The sequence below is a fragment of the Citrus sinensis genome, chromosome 3 (assembly GCF_022201045.2).
Source record: "Citrus sinensis cultivar Valencia sweet orange chromosome 3, DVS_A1.0, whole genome shotgun sequence".
Lineage (NCBI taxonomy): Eukaryota > Viridiplantae > Streptophyta > Magnoliopsida > Sapindales > Rutaceae > Citrus > Citrus sinensis.
Window position 1 is genome coordinate 48,493,139 of NC_068558.1, and position 27,360 is coordinate 48,520,498.

General features: G+C 34.4%; 3 protein-coding genes, 1 long non-coding RNA gene and 2 other non-coding genes across 13 annotated transcripts; 3 read left to right on the forward strand and 3 right to left on the reverse strand.

Annotated features, from left to right (window-relative positions):
• Positions 1–958: 958 nt before the first annotated feature.
• LOC127901504 (probable membrane-associated kinase regulator 6) lies at positions 959–4,057 on the forward strand. 6 transcript variants are annotated; one of them, XR_008053696.1, is made up of 4 exons: positions 959–1,730; positions 1,883–1,981; positions 3,399–3,904; positions 4,006–4,057. XR_008053696.1 is itself a non-coding variant. In XM_052438961.1 (3 exons), exons 1-2 carry the CDS (start codon positions 3,289–3,291, stop codon positions 3,902–3,904), a joined length of 480 nt encoding a protein of 159 aa, XP_052294921.1. In that variant the 5' UTR covers positions 2,000–3,288; the 3' UTR covers positions 4,006–4,057. The 6 variants fall into 6 exon arrangements, 2 of the variants coding, with proteins under 2 accessions (XP_052294920.1, XP_052294921.1); XR_008053697.1 differs by having other exon boundaries at positions 962–1,730; positions 1,921–1,981; XR_008053695.1 differs by lacking the exon at positions 1,883–1,981 and having other exon boundaries at positions 975–1,730.
• A 5,397-nt stretch (positions 4,058–9,454) lies between these two features.
• Positions 9,455–9,538, reverse strand: TRNAL-CAA (transfer RNA leucine (anticodon CAA)). The gene has a single exon. It is a non-coding gene; the product is annotated as a tRNA-Leu (tRNA).
• On the forward strand, positions 9,459–13,227 carry LOC127901152 (U11/U12 small nuclear ribonucleoprotein 59 kDa protein-like). Of its 3 annotated transcripts, XM_052437627.1 has the most exons (9): positions 9,459–9,623; positions 9,750–9,933; positions 10,032–10,374; positions 10,481–10,564; positions 10,920–10,985; positions 11,338–11,410; positions 11,968–12,341; positions 12,576–12,616; positions 12,757–13,227. In XM_052437627.1, the coding sequence occupies exons 2-9, from the start codon at positions 9,782–9,784 to the stop codon at positions 12,833–12,835; spliced, it is 1,212 nt and encodes a 403-aa protein (XP_052293587.1). In that variant the 5' UTR covers positions 9,459–9,623; positions 9,750–9,781; the 3' UTR covers positions 12,836–13,227. The 3 variants fall into 3 exon arrangements, with proteins under 3 accessions (XP_052293587.1, XP_052293586.1, XP_052293588.1); XM_052437626.1 differs by lacking the exon at positions 9,459–9,623 and having other exon boundaries at positions 9,630–9,933; XM_052437628.1 differs by lacking the exon at positions 9,459–9,623 and having other exon boundaries at positions 9,630–9,933; positions 10,484–10,564.
• A 513-nt stretch (positions 13,228–13,740) lies between these two features.
• Positions 13,741–14,608, reverse strand: LOC112495783 (uncharacterized). The gene is made up of 2 exons (XR_003062128.2): positions 14,435–14,608; positions 13,741–14,349 (listed from the first exon to the last, which is right to left on the reverse strand). It is a non-coding gene; the product is annotated as an uncharacterized LOC112495783 (long non-coding RNA).
• Positions 13,834–13,982, reverse strand: LOC112495794 (small nucleolar RNA snoR145). The gene has a single exon (XR_003062149.1). It is a non-coding gene; the product is annotated as a small nucleolar RNA snoR145 (small nucleolar RNA).
• Positions 14,609–14,744: 136 nt separating the features above from the next.
• On the forward strand, positions 14,745–26,799 carry LOC102625413 (golgin candidate 4). Its single transcript, XM_006491137.4, has 15 exons — positions 14,745–15,196; positions 15,337–15,435; positions 16,036–16,164; positions 17,086–17,259; positions 18,231–18,369; positions 21,836–21,900; positions 22,002–22,169; positions 22,250–22,351; positions 22,518–22,664; positions 23,288–23,584; positions 23,674–23,739; positions 24,586–24,788; positions 25,392–25,446; positions 25,611–25,796; positions 26,120–26,799. Exons 1-15 carry the CDS (start codon positions 14,981–14,983, stop codon positions 26,426–26,428), a joined length of 2,355 nt encoding a protein of 784 aa, XP_006491200.2. The 5' UTR covers positions 14,745–14,980; the 3' UTR covers positions 26,429–26,799.
• Positions 26,800–27,360: the final 561 nt, after the last annotated feature.

Below are 27,360 nucleotides of genomic sequence, written 5' to 3' on the forward strand. Positions count from 1 at the left end.
GGCTTGTCCCTTTGCTTTTGTTCAGTACTTTCTCTAGCGTCTTATTTTGTCATCCTTACTTCCGAAGAAAATGAGTGTTGTTTACACACTACAATAGCAGTCAAAAATATCCAGCCAAATGAAACTTCAAATCTTGATCTTGGTACGTCATAAAATCGTTGCAGCATTTTTCTAATTTTATTCCTTTTATTTAAAAAAAGAAAGAAAGAAATAAAGAAACACTAAATGCTGAATTACAATTCAATGGTCTTTCTTGATTAGTTTAATAATTGAAAGATAATGCAGAGTAGAACAAGAAAATGGAGATTGAAATTTATATAGTATTGATACCTTCATCAATTTTCTAATCTAAAGAAACATTTAGTTAATTATTCATTTATGGTTCTAGAAAGCCAGGGCTCGCTGTATCTTCTTTCTTCTTTCTGTGATCCCTCCCTTGCCTCCATTCGGGCGCTCCCTTATTTGAGCATAAGAACCATTGAAATTACAATTTTCCTCACAACTTGCTGGACACCAAATTAAAAGATTAGATGCATATGTACGTATAGAATGACACTGGAACCAATGTCCTCTTTAAAAGATCAACTGCTTAAGCCTTGCGGTGGAATCTGCAAACTCTTTGGTGGCAAAACTAAGAACTCCACCTGAGCCTTTTTGCTGTAGTTGAAACAACTCCATGGCAGGAGAAGTCACGGTATAAAAATAAAAAATTGCTTCTTAGGACAACAACTACGACGAAAACAGCTGTCGACACTGTCACTTACGAAATACCGTTCTTTTTTTTTTTAAAAAAATTATTTATCCTTTAAAGAAGACATTGTCTTTTACTTTTTTTTTTTTTTAAATTAATGAAAGAGCAACGTAAATCTATCAAAAATTTTATCACAAAATTTATTTTAAATAAAATGTTGTTAAGTAATTAATAAATTTTTATAAGATATAAAACTAATTATTGGATATTACATTATATAAAATAATTTTTAAAAATAAAAAATTTAATATATGTTCTTGTAACAGTGAAAATGTGAAATCATCCTTCACGCTAAAAACAACAAAACCTAACCCAACGCCAAAATCACTGTTAGCCGGCGGCATCGTCTTCAAAATTCCGGCAACGGCGCTGATGTAAATTCTCCAACCATCAATTTTTCATTGGGGCCAGGGACTAAGAATAATAGATCGAAAATTGAAGCAAAATGGACAATGAGATATTGAAGGAGGAGAAGAGGAGTTTCGCGCGCAGCGACGTCAGCAAGGGCCTGCCGGCCGTCGCTCGTTATCTCGCCGTTCTTCACATGTCCTCTGTTGATCCTGGATTAACCTCCGATTCTTCTCTTAAGTAAAATCCATAGCTCTCTCTATCAATGTACATGTAACTGTGTAATAGTTCGTCTTTTTGCGAACAATCCATCGAATTTGAAAAATGAGAAGCGAAAATGGTTGTAAAATTGTAAACTGAAGGCAAGTTTCTACTTTGTTGTTACTGATTATTTGTTGATTTTAGTTGCAAGTGTATGCATTTGAAGTGTTTGTGAGTTGCTTTTGGATTGATGTGCTTTCATAATGTTAGAAGTGGGAACAGATGTGTTCTGTGGAAGGCTGGAAGCATAAGAATGGAGTGTTTTGAGTTTCAGTTTTGCGTTTGCGTTTCGACAATGAAGCTGTTTCCTGTACGAGGGGCGTCCTTCTTAATAGCAATATTCTACTGTGGTGGTACTTCCCATTTCAAGGTTAGATTAACTGCTCAGTGTGTCCTTCCTGTTGCCCTTTGATATTGATGTCCTGTTAGTTCCTTCACACCTGCATTGCTGTCTACAAAGAGATCAAACTCCGATGCCAATAAAGAGGCTAAAATGTTGATATGATTACTTGCATCCTCGAGTGCTGTTTTAAAAGGGCCTTTTTCTTGTCTGCGGTTAGATTGATTAATAAAGCATACAAGTCCAGAAAGAGAAAACTCATTCTAGAAATTCTTGCTAAGGTAGCTTTCTTGTTTTTTTCCTAGCTTAACGTCTTGATATGCTTCCTTTTACATTTTGTTTCATTGTTTCAGTATGTTATCAGTGCTAATTAATTTTGTGATGACTCCTAGATTTCTCTGATTCTGAATTCCTAGTACATGTATAGCCCATTATTTTTCTTGTTTGATTTGGGAAATACACATCTTAGAGAGAACATGACTTCGATTTTGCAAGAACTAAGCATCATTTTTTTTTTTAAACTGACTATTACAGTCAGACTTGTAACTACATGAGACCTATTACTGATATTTACAATTATACTATCACTCATATTTACATGAGACTATTACTAGGACTAGTACATAAATTCTCATCAAGCACTGTTCAGATTTTTACCCACTCACATTGGTAAGGGAAAAGACTAACATTCACTCAAATAAATGAGGAAGAACTTAAGCGATGTCTACTCCAATCACATTGGTAACTAATAGTAAGGGAGAAGACTAACCTTCACTCAAATAAATGAGGAAGGACTTAAGCCTCCGCAATGCTTTTGTGGGGGCTTGAACTATTTGGCTGAGTGAGCATTGTGGAGGCTCGAACTATTTGGCCGAGTGATTAACTAAGCATCATTCTTGAAAGTTAATACTTTGTTTTTTTGCCTTTTAATGGCTGTGTCCGACTTTATATACAGTTAATGTTTTGACTGTTTTTAGAATTCCATGTTTATATTTTCGTGGGGTTCCAGCAGACTAATAGGACAAGAAAGACAAACAGTGACCTTAGGTAAAAGTATTAAAGGCCTTTCATACTTATGTCATTCACATTTTTGTTAAATTTCTCATTTTATATATAATTTAAGAACTTCTAGAAAACCGTTATATATGGTCACTGTTTTGTGATAATTTAGTGACAACTCATTGTTAATATCTTTTCTCCTTTTTGTTTGCTCCTGTATAATGAGAAGATAACCTATATGGGCATCATAAAGAACTCCAAATCTTATGACCAAAAGTTTTGCAAGAGTTTCATATACTTACATCAAATGTTGGCTTATCCCAGTCCTTATTAGGCAAAAAAAGAAAAAAGAAAAAAAAAGAGATATTCTTTAAGGAACTTCGGAAAAAAATAAATAAAACCTAATTTTACTTGGGTTGGCTTTTGTGTCCTTTTGTATTTGTCTTTTGCTTGACCTGGATAGAACTGACAAATATATGTATTCATGGTGACCATAAGCTCCTAGTTGTATGAACCTGGATCCTCTGATTGTATATAAGCTTCTCTTCTTTCATCACTCTTCCACATTACTATTTGTCAAGGAACCCATATGGAAACCTCAAGCCCTTTAGCCATTGAGAGTTTTTCATACAGTTGGTTATCAAATGTAGAAACCCTTTTGGATGGCATTGATGAGCCTCTTAGAACATCTCTTGACAGCTCCTCTGAAGCCATCTCAAAGGAATTGGCTGAGAACTTCAATTTTGACATTCCTACATCTCAATCTTCAGCAGCTCTTCTTCATGCTGATGAGCTTTTTTCTGATGGCCTCATCAAACCCGAATTTGTTGACCCTTCAAAGATATTAGATGCCAGTACTTCAGGTTTGATTACAGTCCTGCCTGGTTCTTCATTTTCTTCAGGAAATGTGATTCCAGTCTTTCAGGGCCATTATCGTTTGTTTAGTAAATGGAGAATATCATTCAAGAAAAATTTTCTGAAATGTTTTGGATATCTCAGACCTCACTGCCATAATATCGGAAGCTCATGGAAAAGGAGTAGTAGGGTTGATGATATTGACAGGAGAGAACGGGAAGTTAAGAGTTCGAGCAGTTCACCACAAGCATCTCCACCACCAAGTGCAAAATATTCAGTGGGTGTGGGTGATTGGTATGATATTGAGAACTCAATTTATGAAGCGATTCTCCATTGCAAAAGATCAATAGGTTTGTTCCTGCAAAAGTAGCAGTCTCTTTTCTCATGCTTGTGATTGTTACTGATAATGAATTTCTGCGGTCATTGATCATTTTCTACATTTTGTTTTCAGAGAAATGATTATTGAATAGGGAAAGAGGGTTGGAGGAGAGAGCTTCTAGAAATGTACACAAGAGATTGGGTACAACTTGTCCTTAATTTGTCCATTCCTTTGTGTTCCTTCTTGTTAATGGGAATTTTTATCTTTAAAGTCTACTGTCAAATGACATAAAATTACATTATTAATGCTGTTTTTTTGGTTATTTATAAGGATTAAATTACTATTATTATTTGTAATCTCTCCTTGTAAGAATAAGAAGTTCCGCATCACTATTGGTCAAGCTAACTAAAGTTTTTGTTTTCTCCTTGGTGTTGTTTTGTATCTTTATTTATTTATTTATTTTTTTTATGTTTTTTTGTTTTTATGTCATTGTGCTAGTAACCCGCCTACAAAATTTCATGCCTTTGTGAGACATGACTGTGTCATCATGCATCTCATTTTGTCGCTAGCCGAGTGATATGTGAACCAATTTCATGCCTCGAGCCACTGGGCAACACTTGCAAGAAACCATGTGTAATTTACAAATCGCGTGCTACTGGTCAAAGTTATTTTTGTTTCCCTTTCTAGTGTTGTCTTATGGCAGGGAAATCTCTAACTCATACTAGAGTGGAATTCAAATCGAGTCATCATATGCTAGTAGGAGATTTTACCAGACTAATTAACTAGTGTCTACTGAAGTTCACGTGAGGAGAATATCCACATTTAAATAAATGAAAAGTGTGTTTGGATATTTTAAAATAGAGTTATTATCATTTCACTACTTCAAAAATTACCGAATATCAAATGACTACAATAAGTATTATCTCATATTATTTTCCTACTATATTTTTATAAAAATATCATTTTACTACTTTTCCGTTATAACTATTAATTGACCAGTTAGTTGACTAACAAAATACCAATTTCACCTTTCATGATTAAAAAAAAAAAATACTTGAACTTTGCTTACAAAATAAATTTGTAATATATTTATAAAATGGATATAAAATACCAACATAATTCTTTTTGCTACAATTGTGATATATGGATTACAAATTTATCTTATTATTTTTTTTAATCGTGAATGGTAGAATTGGTATTTTGTTAGTCAACTAACTGGTCAACTAACGGGTCAACTAATGGTTGTAACGGAAAAGTAGTAAAATGATATTTGTTGTAATGGAAAAGTAGTAAAATGATATTTTTATAAAAATATAGTGAGAAAATGATATGAGACAATATATATTGTAGTCATTTGATATTTAACAATTTTTGAAATAATGAAATGATAATAACCCTTTAAAATATTTAACATTGAAAACTTAAAAAGACATGCCAAGAATGTAATACGAAACTGATATTAGTAATTGGCTCAAACAACGTTCCGATGGAACCCTTTTCAAAAAAGTCTTGAAAAATATTTTCTTAAGTCTTTTTGTGAAAAGGAAACAAGCATATACTTTCATAATGGACATGGTCAATGTGAATGGCATTAACGTTACTGAGACGTTATTTTTTTATATTTGAAACTTAAGGCTATCTCTCAATTTCTCACATTCTTTGATGAAGGACATAAGGGGGCAATAAGAGGCGAAATAGGTAAATACTTTTATTAAAAATATTAATTTAAGTATCTATATCCATTATTCAAAAAAAAAATTTTATATTCATTTCATTTATTTCATTATTGATATAAAAGTAATTTTTTTTTCATGAACTTTGATGAATATAATTATTCTTATGATTTGTAATTTGTAATGTGACTTTTGTAATAGATTAATATTAATATAAGATATATTACCAACTTTACTTTTATTTAAATTTTTTATTTTAATATGATTAAATTAAGTTCGAAAATTAAAAACACACCAGTTATTTTGAGATCTCCTATTATTATTCGGGGATCCACATTCTCTCCCCTTGAACAATTTTGATGAAAAAGATAAGATAATATGGACATATATAAAATATCGAAGATTGGTACTAAGATGTCGGTCCTCTTTCCTTCCCTCCCCGTTGCTATCCCTAAAACTATCAGCCGCTACCTCAAAATTAGAATTAAAGGTCCAAAATTTGTCTTCGCCTATCTTCGTACCCACTTAAGGAAAGAATTGCGATAATTATCCCCTCCATATATATCTCAACTATTAAAGTCTTGGTTGGGAGGTGCCGCCCAAAGAAAGAAACAAAAGAGAAAGAAGAAAAATAAGAAAAAATGGGCTGGCCGAAATGCTTGAAAAGAAAAATGGAAAAAGAAGCAGTTTGAAGAAGAAAAGGAGGAACACGGTTTTGAAAAAGAGGAACGCGGTTTTGACTTTCTTGGCCATCATTTTGCCATAAATAGAAGTGCAAATGAAAAGCTGTAGTATTCCATTAAGAGAGAGAAATTTTTGAGAGAGTTTAGAGAGCTTGAAATTATAAGCTCTTGTTATAGTAATTTAAGAGTTTGGATGTATTGGGGTTTTAAGAAGTGAGCTAAAATACTATAATACTTGTAACTCCTTTTTACTAATAAAATATTTCTTTTTGTTTTTGCCTGTGGACGTAGGCTAAAAGCCGAACCACGTAATTTCTGGTGTTCATTTTTTGTGTTTGTTCTTTATTTTCTTCCAATTTCATTTTAGTTGCATGTCTGCTTCACCCACCAATTTCTCAACATCAACACCTCCGATTCTTTAATTAATTAAATGTATTTTTTTAAAATTATTCTTATTTTATAATGAGGATAATTATGCTGTGAGATAAGTGGTGCGGTTATTCACCAAATCTCCTAAATCATGTGTGGTGCTTGGACACACCGCTTGCAAATTTGCTTCATCAGTACAACTTTTTACAACACAAATAAGCATGTGGAGCTAACGCATGCAAACCGCTTGCATTGATTGGCCATTTATTTGTGTTAGGAAAGTGGCTTGAGAAACCAGCATTTCTACAGAACAAATCAGCTATGGCTAAGAGCAAATCAGCTTCAATTTAGCTCTCGTAAATGATGTGGCAAGAATTACTTGCTTAGCCAAATCAATAAACCGCGCGACTGTTCTGTCTGTAATAGAACGTTTGAAATCAATTCAAAATTCTCTCTTTAGTTTTATACATCCAGCTCCCTTACACATTACATTATTTACTTCAATTATCAAATTACTTCCTGTCAATACCACAACAAATTAATATTTCTATTTATATCTTTCCCCCTCTCGTTAGCTCTCTGTCTCAAGCATCATCATCAGTACCACCACTTATAGAATATAATGAATTTTTGTTGTTAGGTTTTATTCAATTCATCACCACTTATAGAATATAATGAATTTTTGTTGTTAGGTTTTATTCAATTCATCACCACTTATAGAATATAATGAATTTTTGTTGTTAGGTTTTATTTCATTTTATAAACAACTGATGAATTTTATTCTTATTGATTTTATGGATTTTGATGTGTGATGAATAAATTAAAAAAAAAAACATATTTTTGGTCACTAATATTTTTCACCTTTTGAAACTCATCATCATCAAAAGCCGAAAAAATAAAATTATGAAAATCTTTGGCTTCATTTTATTTTAATGTTTTTATTTTTTCCCTTTTATATGTTTTCTTTATTCTTTAATCTGACTTACAAATTGACTGATCACAATACCATAATTATTGAGTTTGGTTAATTAAAGAAGCAAAGAAGGTTAATCCAAAACTGGAAAGAAAAAAAATACAAGAGTACAATCCTTTATTTTCATAAACTATTAGTCTACTGAAGGTTGTAATCATAAAAAAACATGATAATCCAAGAGATTTTGAGGAAGAAAATGAAAGTTGTGATCATAAGAAAGACCTAATAATCCAAGAGATTTTGAGGAAGAGAGCGCAAGTGAGAGAACAAATTATTTTTAGTAAGAGTAGTTTACATAGAATTAATTATGAAGTAGGGGCTTCTAAGATATATAAAGAACGTTAAATATCACTACTCTTTTAAAAATTTGTTTTCCTTATAATTTTGGTATTGGGCCAAAAATCATAATTTGTCTTCGGTTTAGAGTAGTGCTAACACCCTTTAATTATCCTCATAACACTTTTCCTTACGTATTATATTTTTGACCAATCATTTAATTCTTGTTAAAATTCATTAACTATTTCTCTCTCTTATAACTCTCATAAAACCCACACATTCTCTATTATTTTAATTTTGGCTGCGAACTCTTTTAGTACATCAACATGTTATTTTTTGTTTGTGACTCCTCATCTATCTAATATTATTTTAAAACAATATTTTTTTTAATTTTTTCTTATATATTTAGTAATCTGACTTAAAAAATAATAATTTTTCTCATCCTTAAAGACTACTTTTAAACTAAAGTTTAAATATTTTTATTTTAATTTAGAGTTATCACCTATAAATATTATTTTGTGTAGAGAGTAGAGAACTTAGAGGTAGGCATTGAATCGGTTTGATATAAAAATTTAGATTCGGTTAGATATAAGAGTTTTAAAAATTGTTAAGAATTTTTAAAAAATAATGGAATTGGGGACGCAGTACAACGAGTCAATTTTATTAAGTGCTGGTGCAAAATTTAAATTTTTCAGGGAGGTTAAAACTTACCCATTGCAAGTTCTTAAATATTGGACATGGGATGAGCATAGCATATCAGCATATAGGGGTGAGCACGGTTCGGTTCGATTCGAAATTAAGTAGAACCGATTTAAATCGGTTATTTTATAAAAAGAATAGAATAAGAACCGAACTAAAAAAGAACCGAACTCAAACGGTTCTTTTCGGTTCGGTTCGGTTTTTTCTGTTCTGGGCCTATTTTGAATTTTCAAATTTTTAGCCCATTGGACTTCATAAATGTAATAATTTTTTTCAACAAATTCATCCTAATTTCATTACAAATATTAACAATAAATACAAAGTATTCAAAACACATTTTATCAATAATATCTTACTAACTATTAATAAATAATTAAATAAACAATCTATATAATAAGATGCTAGTTTAAAAAAAAATAAAGAAAATTTACTGATAAGCAACATCAATCAATTATCATTTACTCCTCAGCTACTTGCTGTTGTTTTTGAGATTGCATTGGCCTAAAAAATTCTTCAAGAAATTGAAATTTACGAAATTTACGAAATTATTTTATATTTGATTTTAGGGTTTATTTTGGGAAATAAAAATTTACGAAATTGTAACACTAACATATATATATATATATACTCTGATTGTGTGTATGCAAGTTTATTTTAGCTATCTTACACAATCAGTTAAAAATTAACACATATTTAATTTAATAAAATTTAAAAATAATTCGATTTTTCGGTTCAGTTAAATGAACCGAATACCGAACTGACATTTCGGTTTTTTTATAAATTGTACCGTTCGGTTTTTTTTTTTTAAAAAAATCGTACCAAATTAGAAAAAACCGTCGGTTCGATTCAGTTTTTTTACCCACCCCCAGCAGCATACCCTCGCAACTTTTAGATAGGGTTCAAAATGTTGTCAGAAGTGGGATTTGAACCCACGCCCTCTTTCGAAGACCAGAACTTGAGTCTGGCGCCTTAGACCACTCGGCCATCCTGACATTGTTAGCTGTCAAGCATTTTCGTTATACAATTTCTTGTTCTCCTCTTGGAAACAGAGCAGGAATAACCACGGGGCCCTTAATGGTAATGAATTTGAAAAGTTTTCTTATTTTCACTCGATTCCCTGAACCTTCAAGTGATCGGAAGCTAAATCTGTATTAGGTAATCAACAAGAAATCGTGTATAATAGCGCCTTTTCTTTTTTAATAGGTTAACGTGACAATTGTTTTGTCATAAACAAAATGAATACAATATCCTATCAATCGCCGCCGCCTCCTCGCTGGTTCCCTTTCTTACCGCCAGACCCGCCGAGGTCAAATGCTTTTTGGGAGACCAGAAACATTTGCAATCAGCTGAAAGAATTGCAACCAACTCTTACTCTCGCTAAAGCAATGTATGGATGCACTATTTGTACTTGTTTGTTTCTATTTTATGGTAATTTGTCTGTCTTGTTTTACAAATTAGTTTTAATCAAATTATGAACTTAAACAGGCAGAAAGAACTACAGATGTTGATGGTTATGAAAGATAATAAAGGGTCTGTGGAATCCGGCGACAATTGTTCAAGTGATCATTCTGTTTCTGGGTTTTCGAAATATTTAGAAGATAGGAGGATTGATTTGGAATCCCAAATAACCCTTTCGGTTGAAGCCGCAAACTATTTTATGGGAAAATTAAGAGTTCAACTGGAGCCTTTTAGGTTTGTTGCAGATGAAACAACTCCATGGGAGGAAAAATCAGCTGCTATTAGATTGGCTAATAAAGCACGCAAGTCCAAACGAAATAAACTATGGAGGAAAAGAAAAAGGAAATGTGTTGCAGAAATGCTCGCCAAGGTAGCCTTTTTTCTATTCTTGTTCTAACTAGTTGTGCTCTCTTCTTGACATATGATGATGAGTTCTTGTTTTGTCTGTTTTTAACTTCTGTTATTTTGAAATTTAGAAGCATGAACGATTCGAACAAGCTGATCGAGAAGCTGATGAGTGGAGGGCTAGGGAGATTGCCAAGGATATGGCGAAGCGGAAGGTAACATTATTGTCCATTGGATACTAAGAACTCCGAGAGGATTTTATGATTTTCTAAAATGGATGAAGCCTACCTATAAAAGTTTCAGTTTATCCCTGACTTGAGATGGTGGTCATTGAGGAATCCTATATGAAATTTCCAGTGTAATGTTGGTTTGAACTTGTCAAAATCATCAAGCCATGCTAAATCACATTGAAACTTGGAATCTTGGTATTTCCATTCGGTTTATGTCAGTCTCCAGTAGTTCATGGACTACCGAGATTAACCGCTTTTGCTCTTAATGAATAATTTTTTTCTTATCCCGTTTCAGTCCTAACTGTGTGTTAATTTAGTAATCGAGCATGTGGCCTTTCAGGTTGAAAAGATGAATGAAATTGCGAAGCTCAAAGCTAGAGAGGAGAAAAAGAAACTAGAGTCTGAGGTAGGTAAAAGTTGATGGTATAAGTATGAAATTTAGTCTACATTCAATAACTATCTGCTTGTTTGCTACTTTTCTATGCATCATTATCATAATTGGAAAGACTTATTTATTGTGCTTCGTTTTTTGTAAGTTTGACCTTCTGATCTGCATTAGATTAGTTCTTATGTTAGGTGTTTCTTTTTACTCTGTCCACTTGTATAGTCTTTATATGACAGACATCTCTTTTATACTAATCATCCTTGGAAAATATAATTGGTTATACTGCATAGCTGTGGTCTGCAAACTGGTCATTTAGCCTTTTCTTTCTGTTGCCCTTGAGATTTCCATTCATACGCATTGTTTTATATTTCAGCTCGAGCTGGTTTTAGTTGTGGAGAAGTTGCAAGAATTGCGGTCTATCAGGATCCGAAAATTGAAGAAACAAGGTGTGCTCAATAAAATTTTGTTATGCTTTTTGCACATTGTGCTTGTACCAGTGGTGAAGTTTGATTGAGCACACCACTGGTTCAATTTGCAAGTTTCTTTTGTTACAACTACTATTTATGATAACAGAAAGAACGATATGCTTTTTATGATGCACCCCTATCTTGCATCAGTTTAACAGTATAATTTTTCTGTCATAACTGCTTTTTATGATAACGAAGGAACAGCATAGTTCTTTTTCTTTTTGTAACTTAAGATTAAGCATATTTTACATACTAAAGTTAAACTTAACAATCATTGATCATTACAAAATGCCTGTGACAATTATTTAAACCGACAGGATAGAAACCACTGATGGTTTTCTTGCCTATCAACTTTTCATCTCTGTGTTTTAAACCTTCCTTTTATTTCATTTGAATATAATATGCGCCCATTTTGACTACTTGTGGGAATGGTGGCTAGTTATGCTGGTACATTATTTCTGTGTGTGTGTGTGCATGTAAACAATGTATGGTGTCTGTTTTCATGAATAAATCTTGGTGGTTGTAAAATTATACAGGTCATTTTCTGCCGGAGGAGGATGACAAATTTCTTGAAAGAGTTCGAGCTGCCGTTGAGGAAGAAGAGCGCCAAGCTTTGGCAGCAGCAGATACAGATGCTGCTAGGGATGCCATTGCAACTGCAGAGGAATCTCGAAAAGCCATTCAGAATTCTGAACCCTTGTTAAAAGATGGAAGCTGTATTGATGATGTAATTAAGGAAAACAAGGACGGAGTATCTGAGAGCAAATACCTAAGGGAGACAAGTGATAATGCTGACAAAGGATCTGTGAGGCCTGGTTATGCCGGGGTGTATGATCATGTGTCAAACTTACCGATGGAATTCTATCACTACTATCACGGCAGCAATACTGACGTTGGCACGCTTATTGGGGTACTGTCAGCTATTTTCTTTCAAATCTGCCCTCGTAGGTGCTGTTTGCAGGCAATATGCTGCTTGCCACAAATTTGGAAGCCATTTTTTTTCAATTCTGTGAGCCAGAGAGGCGCTAGTTTAATTGACTGAGCCTCAAATGGCCTTATGTTAGCTGACACATGCATATACCATAGGATTGTTATGATGATCAGGAGCACATGGCCCTAAGCTCATGTTACACTTTTCTTGCAGGTTCGAAGAACATGGGATGCATATATCAGACCAGGAGGAAGGTAAGACGTTAAGTCTTTTTCTGCTTTCGCATTGAAATATCATTTTTGTATGCATGAAATAGGCTACAGGCAACTTGCAAGTTTTGTAAAATTTACTTGTTTTGTCTAATTCTGTTCTGTGCTACTTAACTTGGTTGCAGTCGCATTCCTGGGCATTGGGTTCAGCCGCCGCCACCATCAGATGAGATATGGGCATCTTACTTAGTGATGCCTAAATGATGCCTAACTGTCAGTCTGTCATCAATTGGAGTCGCCTTCTGCTTGTGTACTTGGGATGGTATTACTGATGTCAGACTTAATCTTACATGGTTCTAAACGTTACATTGCTGTACAGAAATGTAACTGGGGTCTAGTAAAATCATATTTACACTTGATTTCTTAGATCAGTGCATATGTCATCATCTCAGTTGTGGTAAGCAGAGGAAGCTCGATTCCCATAATCCCATTGGTTTCAACAGTTCACTGGCCTTTAGATTGAAATGTTCTTCTGGCCTTTGTCCAAAAGTAAAAAAGAGAAATGTTCTTCTGGCCCAGCCATACACTAATGACTGATCGTAGCTGCCTAAACAATATTATTGGAATAAAATATTTTTATTTGTTATTTTTTTCAATTATGTCTATCTTATTCTAATTAAATTGGAGGTGACATTTTATTAAACTTTCAAGTTTCAACTTTTGTATTGATTTAATTTCATAATTTTTGTTAATTTTCCAAACTTATCTAATCAAACTAGATTTTTTCTTTTTCCGTTTGCCATAATTTAAAATTTTAAATGTATTAATTTAGTTTTATTTAAATTATTTATTTATTTATATCTTTTTTAATTTTAAATAGTAAAAATTTTTAATCTTCAACCAATCCTCAAAGAATGCAATTAAATATCAAGAACAACAAGAGAATGACGTGAGAATTTCCTCTTCTCTCTCTGTTGTCAATTTTTTTTTTCACTTCCTCTCCCACCACATGCTTCATTCTCTCGTTTTTCTTAATACTTAGTATTTTCCGTCCTCAAAATCTAATTCGCCAACGCCGCTAGTATAGATGTCCGTATTGCCACATTATATGCCAGCATTGTTACCGTTACGTGTTTCTTTTCCCTTTCGGTTATGATTGATTGATGTAATTTATTAAGTGGCTTCTTATAATTTGCAAATTAAAAAAACAATAATTAAGCCAAAATAAGGTGGTGAAACAAGCGTTAAGAAAAAAAGAACAAAAACATGTAGCCGAGGGTTCCGGATGCTCCAAAAATTGAGAAGTTGAGGGCATCCTACTGTTCGGCGAATCAATCTGCGAAGGGTTTGTCTGCATTGTTAGAGAGATCTCATTTTCAGAGTTATCACCTCCCCGCTGGGCCCTTCGCTTGCGGAAAGTAAAATTAACTAGACATTTACAAGCCCTCAAATTATAAGAAAGATTGTGCGAAAATCGGATCCGACAATGAACCGAACCCAAAAGAACGTCTAAAATAGACTTCGGATTCGGACGATCGACTTTCGGTACCAATATCCGAAGGCAAACTTGGATGAAAGTGCATTCATTAAGCACTCCCTCCATAGGTCCCTTCGTTTTTCCGAACAATAGCAAAAGTTTCAATATAACTCTAGGTTTACGAGAAGTGTACACGATGCTCAGCGAATACGAACCAAGATAAAGAGGCTCACGTTTAGGGATGGATGATGATCCATACTCACGAATGTACTCTTTTCTATAATCTTCATCGCATCTACTTCTGTAAAGAGACAAATAAATGGAAAAGCAAAACGGAGGAAAATATAAACAACATTAAAAAAAAAAAAGAACCCAAGAAACCCTACCAATTTCAATCACACAAATGATGCGCACAGCTTGCGTCCTTATATAGTGGAGGTGTTGAACATCCCGGTGTCCTAGACCGTTGGATGAATTCTGGGTGATAATTGGGCCTCTCGGTTGCAGGCTCACAAGTCCAAAAACCCAAGAAAGGGAATAAAAAAAAGAACCACATATTTTATAATAAATTGGGGTAAAACAAAGAGAACCGACCCGAGCCGGAATACCGGACCATACGTATATGTCAGCGTAAAATATCGGCTTACTTAACAATTGAAGTTGTAACGGGCCATTATTGATGTACCTTACCCGCTTCAGAATCCAAAAAGGTTGATCTCATTCTCTCACTAATGTGTTGTAAAACCCAGTACTGTAATTACCTTTAATTAATAATTACAAGAAAACAAATCGTTTGCTGTTTCAATCTCAGATCTATACCTATAAAACCTTCACCGACAAGTTTTTTCCGCCAAAAGTAATAAATCTCGAAGGTATATTTAAATCTAAAATTCTTTGAATCTCTCTCTTTCAATTTGGATTCGGATTGAAGAATGAGGGGCACCCTTGCAAATTATAAGGAAAACCTAAACAAGATCGCACTTGATGTGCACTACGACGACGATGGGGAAGAGCTCAAGATCTACGATTCACGCAATGTAGACGACATGTCGGTCTCTGATCGTAGGGATTCTCACAGTTTTGCCAATTCAAAGTCCGTTTCATGGTCTCCGGTATCAAATGGTTTCGAATCACCGCATGATCCTGAGGTATGATTAAAATTTATGCCCTAATTTGTTACAACGAGGTTATGTTTGTGTTTTTGATTTCTGTGGTCGTGAATCCTTGAAATTTTGAATGTTTTGTAAATTTCTTAGCTGCTCTTTTTTTTTTTTTTCAATTCTTGTAGATTGAACGGTATAAAGCGGAAATTAAGAGGCTTCAAGAATCCGAGGCGGAAATTAAAGCATTATCAGTTAATTATGCGGCCTTGTTAAAGGAGAAAGAGGTACTCTGCTGATCCTTTTCTTGTTTTCTGTTTCAACTTAGTAGTACATTACATCCAAGAATGTTGAAAAACATTAACAAGTGACCAAATTTTTTAAGGCTGTAGTTATTTCCTTTTTTATAATGTGTGGAAGTGAAAGTGTTCATTTGATAAATAACACTCTAACAAATGGCTAGTTAAAAAGCATATCATCTAATCTTTTGGATATATCAGTCTACATCTTTGGCATTATCTTACATGAGGTCATGGTTATGCACTGTAAACCATTGATTAGGTTGACCAACTATTCTGCTTATTAGTTTTTTGGGGAGCTGAATTCTTTTAAATAAAGAGTATTCTTCCCTACTTTAGCTTTTAACTATACCTCCACTATTTGTTCTGTCTGTCCGTCTTGCCTTTTCTATTTGAAGATTACTAAGCTGGTTCTGAAACTAACATAGATTCCATGCATAAAGAAGAAAGTTCTTCTGCTTGATTTCTTAGTAATACCTTTTTTCCCCCCTTCTGATCAGTCAGTAGCTTTAATTTCGGGGTCTTTGATTACTGAAATTTTGATTTCCCTGATACCATTCTCCTTCCTCCCATAATTGTCATTTGCAGGAACAGATTTCCAGATTGAATGGAGAATATGGCTTGTTGAAGCAAAATCTGGATGCAACGAATGCTGCTCTGAATGCATTTAGAAATGGAAATTCGAAAGCATCAAGTAACGGCATTAACATTCCCAAGGTAGTTGCTCAGATCTCATTTAAACTTCATCATGTCAGAATTTTAATGTTATTTTTGTGTTTTTATGTTTTGCCGTAATTCTTAATTTTATGTTTTTCTGTAGTTCTTATTCTGCTTTGTTTAGGTCATAATTTGCTTGAATTTGAAATGTTTACTTGAATGTGCTTGTTAATATGCTTTGGTCACATTTATCAAGTGTACCACTTCTGATGTTATTTTGCACTGCAGTTATCTTGCACAAATTATGATTCACAGATTAGTATGGCTACACTCTGTAATGCATCGTGGCACATGATTATTGGGCCATGGTATATGACCTTCTGTTGCCGTTGCTTCATTATTAATTTGCTGGCTATATACTTTGGCCTCCAATTAGTTCAGTTCTTTAGGAACCTAGGGATAAACAAATTCAGAGACCTAAAGGGCACATAACTTTTGAAGTTTTCTATTGTTCTAGGATTTCTGATATGATGTCTCAGAATCCTATATACGCTTAAGGGAGTAGGTTTTCTTAGTTTTTATATTAAGCTATTGTGAGAATCTTAGTGAAAGCTAGTTGGCAAAAAGTTTCAAAGGTGCATATGAAAATTTAATGGTTGGCGTGGATGGCCTCCCAGTCAGAACCCAATGACTTCAGCACATTTTTTAACCTCAATTTATTGTTTAATCCATTACGTAATATGTTTACTGAAATACTAAGTTATTGTGTTTTATCATCAGATGAACTTTATGCTAAAGATGATTAATTTCCTTTTTTCTTTGATAATCGATTATTTTGGTTGTTGTTTTGTGTATGTTGTCTGCTTTTAAATATGATTTTCCTGTTGCAGAGTTCAAACATCGTGCTATCTTTTTGTAATTAGAAAAAATAGCTTTTTTATAAGCTCTTGAATATATCCTGAAAAAGTTTAATTTGTATAGGGTAGTGGTGATCTATCACCAAGTAGACAGCATAAACTTACAGCTCAAGTAAAAAACCGCCACGCCGGGCATCAATTGCAGAATGGTTTCTCTAAACAAGATGGAGTGAGCAATGGGTCACATGCTTTACAAACTGAAGTTGTACAAAGTAGTAAGATGCAAGGGAAAGAAAAGGTAATGGCATTTTGGTTTTCGCTTACCTTAGAGGAGAATATTTTTGTTAAATCCTATGCCTCACCTGCTTCATATTTTAGGTTTTGATCTTGATATGAATGTTCCTGAAAATTTATTAATTGGGTTAATGCTTGTTTAGTCCGTATATTTTAACTTAAGCGTCCATTTAGTCCACATATTTAAAAAAAAAAATCGCAAGACACCCCTATTGTTAAAGTATTACACTCCTACCTGTACTTTTCTTTCTTTTTACAATAATATCTTTGCAACATATTCTTGGGGATGTTGATAAAAAGAAAAAAAAATGATAATTTCTCAAATTAACCTTAAAAGTAACATAAAAATTTACACAATCTCTTTATATTATTATTTTACTTTTAGGATTAATTTGGTAAATTAATTTTTTTTATAAAATAAGTATTAGTAACGTTGCTGTAAGGATATTAAGTATTACTTTAAGATGGCTAATATTAACTTATTTATAAATAATTATTAGTAAGATTATTGCACAAGTAGAAAAAATACTAGTTTTTCACACTGATATTTATTGTTAATTTACTAATAAATAATTACCAGTTAATTTGCTAATTGACTTTTTTTATAGCTAAATTAATTAATGTCAAGTATATTGTTGGAAGGTATTATTTTAAAAGAAAATAAAAAGAATGGTAACATTTTTTAATTGTAGGGGTATTTTGAGGTACATTTTGAAATACAGAGACCGCAGGGTACTTAATTCAAAATATAGGGACTAAATGAGCATTTACCCTTATTATTAAATTATTACAAATTCGGCGCTTACTTTAAAAAAAGGACATGCTTTTGCTGATTTTGACCCTTTTTTTCTTTCTTTTTGAGTACCATTTGAATTAATTTCTGTATTCTTATAATTCTTTACTTTTCTTCTGTTTTTCCCTTTTCTATTTTTTCTGGTGAATGAACTTAAGAATGGATATATGAATGCCTTCTAGGAGCTTGCAGATTTGCTGGAAGAGAAAAATAGGTCCCTGGCTGCAGAACGAGCAGCTTATGAGTCACAAACAAGACAACTTAGGATGGAGCTTGAACAACAACGCAATAAGTTCGCTCATGTACAGTTAAAATTACAAGGTATATTTCTGCAAGGAGGATAAAGTGTTGACAGTATGGAATGATAAAGAAATTGGTACCCTGACTTTTTTTTTTTTTTTTAATTGCTTTAAGTGTGCAACTTCTTTAAAGTAAAAAAGATTATTGAAGAGAAAAGATCCTTTATTTCTTTGCTTATCTCATTTACAGTAATTGAACCAACTTTTAATTAATCTAACCACTATCTACTGACACTCAATCACTAATAATAGCTAACTAACAGCTGTTTGCTAATTGTAGCCAGTTAATAACTTTTATTTCTACAGTTCCCCATATAGTACTTTCCAACACTCGCCCTAGAGCTGATGCGAAGATAGCTTCTTGATTAAATTCTGGAAGGTGGTCATGGGTAGTCCTTTCGTCAGCACATCTGCTAGTTGACTCTTGGAAGAAACATATGGAACACAAATTTGCTCTGAGTCAAGTTTTCCTTTGACGAAGTCTCTATCAATTTCAGCATGCTTAGTCCGGTCATGTTGAACAGTGTTGTGACCATTACTTATTGCCCTTGTTATCAAAATAATTCATCATAGGACTTTCTGTCTTGACCTTCAAATCAGATAGAATTATCTTTAACTACAATAGCTTACATATACTGTGCGCCATGGCTGGCACTAAACTCTTGCCTGTGCACTAAAGCAAGCCACCAGAGGTTGTTTCTTGCTCGTCCAAGTAACTAGGTTGACACCCTTGAATGTAGAATACCCAATAGTTGACCTTTGGTCTGTCGTAGAACCAGCCCAATCCACGTTCTGTAAGATTCTAGTTTAAGTTCTTCTCCCTTCTGAAATAGAAGGCCTGGCGATCCCTTCAAAGACCTCAAAATCCTATCAACAACTTCATGGTTGCGCTTTAGAGGGGCAAGCATAAATCGACTAACTATACTAACGGCATAGGCAATGTCCGGCCTTGTGCGAGATATGTAGATAAGTTTTCACCATTCACTGATATTCTCTTCTGTCCACAGTTCTTCTCCCTCTATCAGTTCTCAAAGTCGATGATTGGCTTCAATTAGAGTATGAATTGATCAACAGCCAACCAAGCTGACTTCTTGTAATAGATCTTGGGTATATTTCTGTTGAGAGATGTAGATTCCATGCCATAACCTAGCTACCTAAATTCCCATGAAATATCTCATGTTACCAAGGTCTTTAATTTCAAATTCTTTTGCTAGATGGGCTTTCAAACAAGCTATTTCTTCATGATAATCACTCATCACAATGATATTGTCTACATACCCCATCAAAGCTGTAATTCCCCTCTTTATTGAATTCTTAATGAAAAGAGTGTGGTCATCTTGACTTTGGAAGTAGCTGCAATTTCTCATAGCTCTAGTAAACCTCTCAAACCATGCTCATGGTGATTGCTTCAAACCATAGAGGGACCTTTTCAACTTGCACACTTTGTTCCCTCTCAAGTTCTCCCTATATCCTGGTGGAATATCCATGGAGACTTCTTCCAATTCTCCATGGAGAAATGCATTCTTCACATTTAGTTGGTACAACAGCCATTCTTTCATTGCTGCCAAGGACAAGAGAGTTTGGATTGTGTTAACCTGCCCCACAGGTGCAAATGTACTAGTCTATTTCATAAGTCTGGGTGTATCCTTTGGCTATGACTCTTGCTTTGTGTCTGTCCAGTGACCCATCAGCCTTGTATTTTATGGTATAAATCCACTTGCTGCCAATTTATAATTGGGAAAGTCCGCAATCTGCCAAGTTTGGTTTTTCTCCAAGGCTTTTAATTCATCATTCATTGCCTCTTTCATGGCTTTGATGTTAAGGCTTCCTGAACAGATGTAGGAACTCTTTGGGACAACAGTGATGTGAGAAAAGACCTATACTGAGGAGAAAGGTTCTGCAAAGACACAAAAGGAGACATAGGGTGTTGGGTACAATTTGGAACCCTTTTTATTAAAGCAATAGGTGAATCAATAACATCTTGAAGAAGAGAAATAGGAATGAGAACTGTTACCTCATTCAAGGCTAACAATTGGAGCATGAGAAGTGGTGACAGTCCTCCTTCTGGAATACATTCTTAGAGTGGGTGTTCTCTGGGCCTTAATATCTACCTCTGCATTTGTTGCCAGTAGAGAGGGTGTTTTTGGTGGAATAGTACACTCTGATTGGTTGGAATGGTGGCCATTAAGCTGAATTGTGGTCTCAGATTGAAGGCTGAAGGAGAGTCCTTTGTAGGAGGACCTTTAGCAGCTGTTACCTTGATTCCTCAGTCTGTTAAGTCGCTCCCTGTGAAGTAAGGTCTTACTAAAGTCATTAATTTTCCACAAAGATCCGTCCATAGTAACATATGTCTTCTTTGTAAGAGCATGATAACATTTGTACCCATTTTTTGTTGGGGAGTAGCCTAGAAAAACACACTTTACGGTTCTAAGATCAAGTTTACTCTGTAAATGGAGTTAAACAAGCGCATACGAAACACATCAAATACCTTTGGTGGTAAAGATCCAATCCCAAGTATGGAAATAAGGTCATCGGTTTTTTCAGAGTTCTTTGATTATCAAAAACTATGGTTTTTAGTGCCCACCAGCTATTGTTGCTCTCCTCTCCTCTAATGATAGCAAGTGCTTCGTCAAGATCAGGTGGAGGATTAGTCCTGAGGACTTGATCCCTTGCTTGCTCATACACTAAATTAAGTCCTAATAGAAACTATATGACACATTCTCTTTCCATAAGATCTCTTATTGTCTTTGCATCTTCAGAACATTGCAGCTTCACATTCTGGTACAAATCCAATTTAGTTAACAACCTTTTGAGAGTGTTGTAGTGATATTCATGGACCATCCTTTGTGATATAAATCTGTCTCTTAATTTGAAATATCTGTATAACCAAACCAACTTTGGAATATGTTTTGTTCACAGCATTGCAAACCTCTCTGGCTGTAGAAAGCAGAATATAGGTTTTCTTGATTCGGGGTTCCATGGAGTTAAGTAACCAAGACATGACCATGTAATTCTCAACATCCAATGTCTAAAATTTGGGATCCTTCACATATATAAACTTCCCTTTGCTTTTCAGGGAGATTTTCACTTACTGAGACCACTCCATGAATTTATTCGATCAAGTTTGGTGGTGGTAATCTGGAATGTGGAGTTCTCATCATGGATAGGGTCAAAAGATGTATCAGCTTTAGTCATTTCTGACATGATTTCAGGAAGAATAAGTTGGCAATGAAGCCCAACAAAAATGTGGCAATTAAGTCTGGAGAAGAAAATGGCTATGAAGGCCATGAGTAACTCTAGCCAGAAAATCTGAAGCTGTGATACCCAACTATTAATTTAATCTAACCACTGCCCTAGTGACACTCAACCACTAATAATAGTTAATTAACAGCTGTTTAATAATTGTAGCCAGATAATAACTGTTAGTTCTACAGTTCCCAACATTGCACTTTCTTACAATTATTTTCTTAATTTTTTTCTATTTTCAGAGGAACAGAGGCTGAATGAATCTTTCCAGGATGAGCTCAAGTCACTTAAAATGGATAAGGATAAAGTGAGTTATAGCAGCTGTGACAGGGTGATTTATATGTAGGAATTTTGTGCTCTTTTACTTGTGTGCTTTCTGGCTAAGCATATTTTGTTTTCTTTTGGCAGACTTCCATTGAAATCACTGAAATGCGCAAAGAATTGAATGGAAAATTATCAGAATTAAGACGACTGCAAATGGAGTTAAATAGAAGAGAGGATGGAGATGCGAATGATGTCGTGGAGAATTTGAAAAGAGTAGTTGCAACTCTAGAGAAGGAAAATAATAGTCTTAAGGTTAATAATTTTGTACTTTCAGAATTTGCTCAGAAATTTATTCTGCTTGTGTGACACTGACCTTTTATTTAAATCTATAGATGGAGAAAACTGAACTCGTGGCTGCTTTGGAAAAGAACAGGAAATCATCCAATGAAAAAATCTTTCCAGATGCTTCAGAGTATCCAAGTAGATTGGATGGGGTAAGTTCTGCATCTAGTATGGGTGCGCATCAGCGCATGCTTACGTGTCCTTTATACATTCACTTCATTTACTTGTTAGGCGAACTATTCCTCGCCTACGGCTGGTGACCCCACCATACATTAATGCTGTGTTACCTTGTTGTACATGATGTTACATTTTCCCCAGAAGATGGTGTCATCAGAAAGTTTTCCAGGAAAAGAAGAAATGGAGCAATCTTTGCAGAAATTGGAGAAAGACTTGAAGGAAACATGCTCTGAAAGGGACAAAGCATTGCAGGAATTAACCCGTCTTAAGCAGCATCTGATAGAAAAGGTTATTTCAAGTAGCTTGTGTTTATAAAATCATTTATGTGATATTTGAATATATTTCAGCTTCCATTTTTGTTATGCTTCAGAGTAGAGTACTCCCTCATGATCATATGCTTGTACTTCTGTAATGAAAATGCATAGCCGTATAAGAACATTGGACCACTTATAATGATGAAAAGGACTGGAAGATTCAATGTTGGTTCCTGATTAGAATTGAAGCTAAAATATAAGAGATTCTAATTATCCGTGCAGTTTTATTGATTGACAGTGTAAATGCTGTGGTAAAGGAGTTTCTGGAGAAATATAACCTACCTTGCTTCTTGCTTATGTGCAATTTGATACATTCATATGATATCTTTTCAATTGTTTTGAGTCATATATGTTTCATTGATTGTATCCTTTAACCCTTATATTTTTGTGATTATTTCAATACATAACACTGTCTAAAGTGAGTGTTATGGTCTGGATTCTAAGGTCTTATTTTGTTATTAAAATTGATGTTGCTTGCTAAAGCTCTTGTAGATTCAAATTCTCTCTTTGTTCTTTAGTACTTTTTAGTAAAAGTTATCTTTTAAACTTTCTGCAGTCAAAATTAAAGATGGTTTCTCTTGCTGCACTATTGGTCAGGCACAAGAAGAATCAGAAAAAATGGATGAGGACAGTAAGATCATTGAAGAGCTTCGTGAGAATAATGAATATCAAAGGGCTCAAATATTGCATTTGGAAAATGTTCTGAAACAGACTCTTGCAAAGCAGGAAGAATTCAAGATGATGAACCACAGTGAAATTCAGAAGTCTAAGGAAATCATTGATGGTCTGAACAATAAACTTGCAAACTGTATGAGGACAATAGAAGCAAAAAATGTTGAACTTCTGAATCTTCAAACTGCTCTCGGCCAGTATTTTGCTGAAATTGAAGCTAAGGTAAACAAACATTAATTGTTTATTGTGCTAGGGCTTTCCAAAATAGAGATAATTTGAATTTATGCTAGTAATATTGTTCTTATGCACAGGGACATTTGGAGCGTGAGTTGGCTTTGGCAAGAGAAGAATCAGCTAAACTTTCCGAGTATTTGAAAGTATGATCCATTCTCCTTTCTTTCATCCTATTGTGATTTGATATTCCTTTGCCATCTTTACAATTAATTTACTGACTTACCTCACTTTTTCACAAAGGATAGCTCACATAATGTTTTTCTTATGGTTGATGAAATCCTCATGATTGCCTAGTGACTTGAAAGAGTGAAAACATCTGTATCCGTATTATCTTGTTTGTTAAGCTTGTATATTAAAATTATCTTCAGAGATAGGTCCTGTATAAATGTGAAAAGAGCACAGAAATGGAAGTCATTTTGGAGGTGTCTATAACAACAAACATATGAGGCAAGGAAAATGAAACATACACAACCAAGCAAAGAGCATAAAATATCAACTCAACTAACAGTGAGTTCCACGGTAGTTGTACTCTGCTACATGGATATGTTGTAATGGCTTGGGAATGCTAACATTGGTGGGGTTAACTATCTTTAGCTCTCAGTATGAGATGACAATTCTTAAGACACATAAACTGGATCCTTAACAGACTCTTTCACAATAAATTTAGCTGTGTTTTTCTTTTAGTTGGTAGTGTGTGCACTGTTTCAGTTAAGTGAGGGACCTAGATTAGTTTGATTGCATCTAATGCTTTGGTGCTGGTGACAGTAGTTTTACTAGTACTGGATAGATGTTTAGTCTCATCCCATGTTATTTGAGGCAGCTAACATTCTCATCTTAGGTTCCTAATGCATCCACTACTGTAAATATTGAGAGATTCAAGGAAGAAATCTTTTGATAATATTTGTTTCTACAATGATTACTCATCTTCATTGGTGACCTGGATTAAAGTCATTTTGCTTCGTATTTGTTATGTTCTATTCTTCCATCAGAATGCAGATCAACGAGCAGAAGTATCAAGGAGCGAGAAGGAAGAAATTTTGGTTAAGCTTTCGCATTCTGAAAAAATGTTGGCAGAAGGCAAGGGTAGGGCAAACAAGCTTGAGGAAGATAATGCAAAACTACGCCGTGCTGTTGAACAAAGTATGACAAGGCTTAACAGAATGTCAGTGGATTCAGATTTTCTTGTAGACAGGTTAGCCTCCTTAAACTTATAATTACAAAGTTATCTTTTAGGTGTTGGGTTATTTACCTGACCGAGACCAATTATGAGAATAGCATTTGTTCCACCCACCTTTGTGTTTGCTGTTGGGAAAAAATAGGTTGTTTAGATAAAATTACTTGTTGCATGCATGGTTTGTGGGATGTTATCTAGATTGGCTGTGCTTTGCTATACAGGGAAACCTTCTTTCTTCTAATGGCTTTGTTGATGCAGCCATATGGTCCTATCCTGTGTCTCTCTTCCTTTCAGAGTCTATAAATTGAAAGAAATTTCTTGTATTGACTTGGATGATAGCAATGTCTTGAGATGTTGCTCATATTGTTTTTCTGTTTCATGTGTTCAATTATTATCATGTTATGTTCGCAACCATTGTAGGATCAGTCATTGTAAGTCTTGCGAATTGACAGTTTCTTTACTTTCAAGTGATTCTCATCTCTTTAGAGTCAACTGAATGGGAGTCCAAGAGCCCTTTGATTGGATGAAAACCATAATACCACTATCAGAACTTCTACCTTTACTGTCTCTTAAATATCTTGCAATATTGCAGAACTCTAATCGTGCTGGCTATTTTGGCAGGCGCATCGTGATAAAGTTACTAGTCACCTACTTCCAGAGAAACCACAGTAAAGAGGTAAAGGCTTCTTAGAATGAATACTAAAGTATTCTGATAAACACATTAAATGAAGAAATCCTCTCTCCTTGATTTTTCTTCATGCAAATAAATTTGTGATTAAGATGGGGCTTCAACTCAGGTAGATTTTATTTTTAGCTTTATGATTTGCATGTGCCTTTCAGGTTCTGGATCTTATGGTCCGGATGCTAGGATTTTCTGATGAAGACAAGCAAAGAATAGGCATGGCTCAACAAGGTGCAGGCAAAGGTGTTGTTCGCGGAGTTTTGGGTCTACCTGGTCGTCTAGTTGGCGGAATCATAGGAGGAAGTCAGGCAGATGCAAATGCAAAAATGGCATCTGAAAATCAGGTTCACATTCTTTTATTCTTTGTGAATATGCCTTCACTGGGTTTGCTTTAATTTATTTTGTGGTAAAGTTTTTAGTAGGTTGCCCGAGATTGGCTTGTCTCTCTTGAGAATTATTCAATATTTGCATGCTATTCTGTACTAGTTCCCATCCACTATCTTCATCTTCCAGGATTTGACACCTCCAGACTTAATTTGTAATCTGAATCCAATTTATTTGGGTCTTTACACCTCCTTATAACCGAATTCTCAATATAAATCCATTTCTGTTCTTTGCAGACACTTCCTCAGAAACCTAATCTTTAATTAAATACATTTTGTTTCAGTCCTTTGCAGATCTATGGGTTGACTTTCTTCTTAAGGAAACTGAAGAAAGAGAGAGGAGAGAATCTGCTGAAAATATGGCCAGATCCAAGGAAGATATACATGGAAGAAGTCAAACTACTGCAGAGACTAGCCCCACTGCAGTCCCTGGGTTTTCAAGATCGAATTTATCTCCTAGCCAAAATCTTAATCCCTTGTCCTCTCAAGGAAATTTTCGGCAGTTGGAACATTCTGATTCAGAGTTCTCAACAGTTCCTCTCTCATCATCAAAGAGCAATTCTCGCCTCTCAAGACTACTCCCGGATCACTGAAAATGTGTAATTAATTGAAGGTATAGATCCTTTCAAAAAGATTGAAAAAAAAAAAAATCAAAGGTATAGATTCTTTTTTAATGTTGTAGCTAAGTGTCTTGTTTGACTAATTCTTTTATACTTGAAATCTCAATAAGCAATGTTCCTAGAGAGCTCATGTCTATACGAGGAGTTGAGCACTAAAAAACTTCACAGGTGCGAAGGAAAATTTGATTGATAGTTTATTTGAGAAGACGGCACACTATTTTATTTTGGGGTCATGCTGAGTTATATTATATGTAATTTATATCACTTAATGAGTTATATTCAATAACACCTTAGTTATATTCAATAACGCAGGTGTTATTTAATTAGGTGCATATCTTTTAGCAGATGTAACTCTTGAGTTGGATTATTCTGTGATAATTTTAAATAGAGTGTAGTGCACCGTATGTCCTGCTTCTAGCTATCACTGGGCGACGGAAAATCATTCTCCTACGTATCAAAGACACAGAATTTCATCGTTGGTGTTCAGAAATAAGTACAACCGTAGTTTTCAAGGGCCAAAAGAGTGGGGGGGAGGGGAGGCGGGGGCGGGGGCTGGGAGGGGAGGGAATAAGGCAGGGGAAAAAATTGAGCAAAACAAGTACGTGGTTTTCATTATTATATATCACGGCTTCGTTTGGAGTCGTTATTTTGCTCATTAACGCACAACTGTTAAATGTTAAGTGTATATTTACAGGATCAGGCTATGGTACCATAGTGGTACCGTGCCACATCCTTTGTCTTTTATGGCTCTAATATTGTAAATTTTTATATAACTCCCTTTTATTCGTTTTTATTTAAACTTTAATTCACAAATATTAAATTAATATATATTACATCCACATGGACATTTTAGTTAGCACCTTATACTATTTATTATTTACAAATTCTTATTATATATTACACTT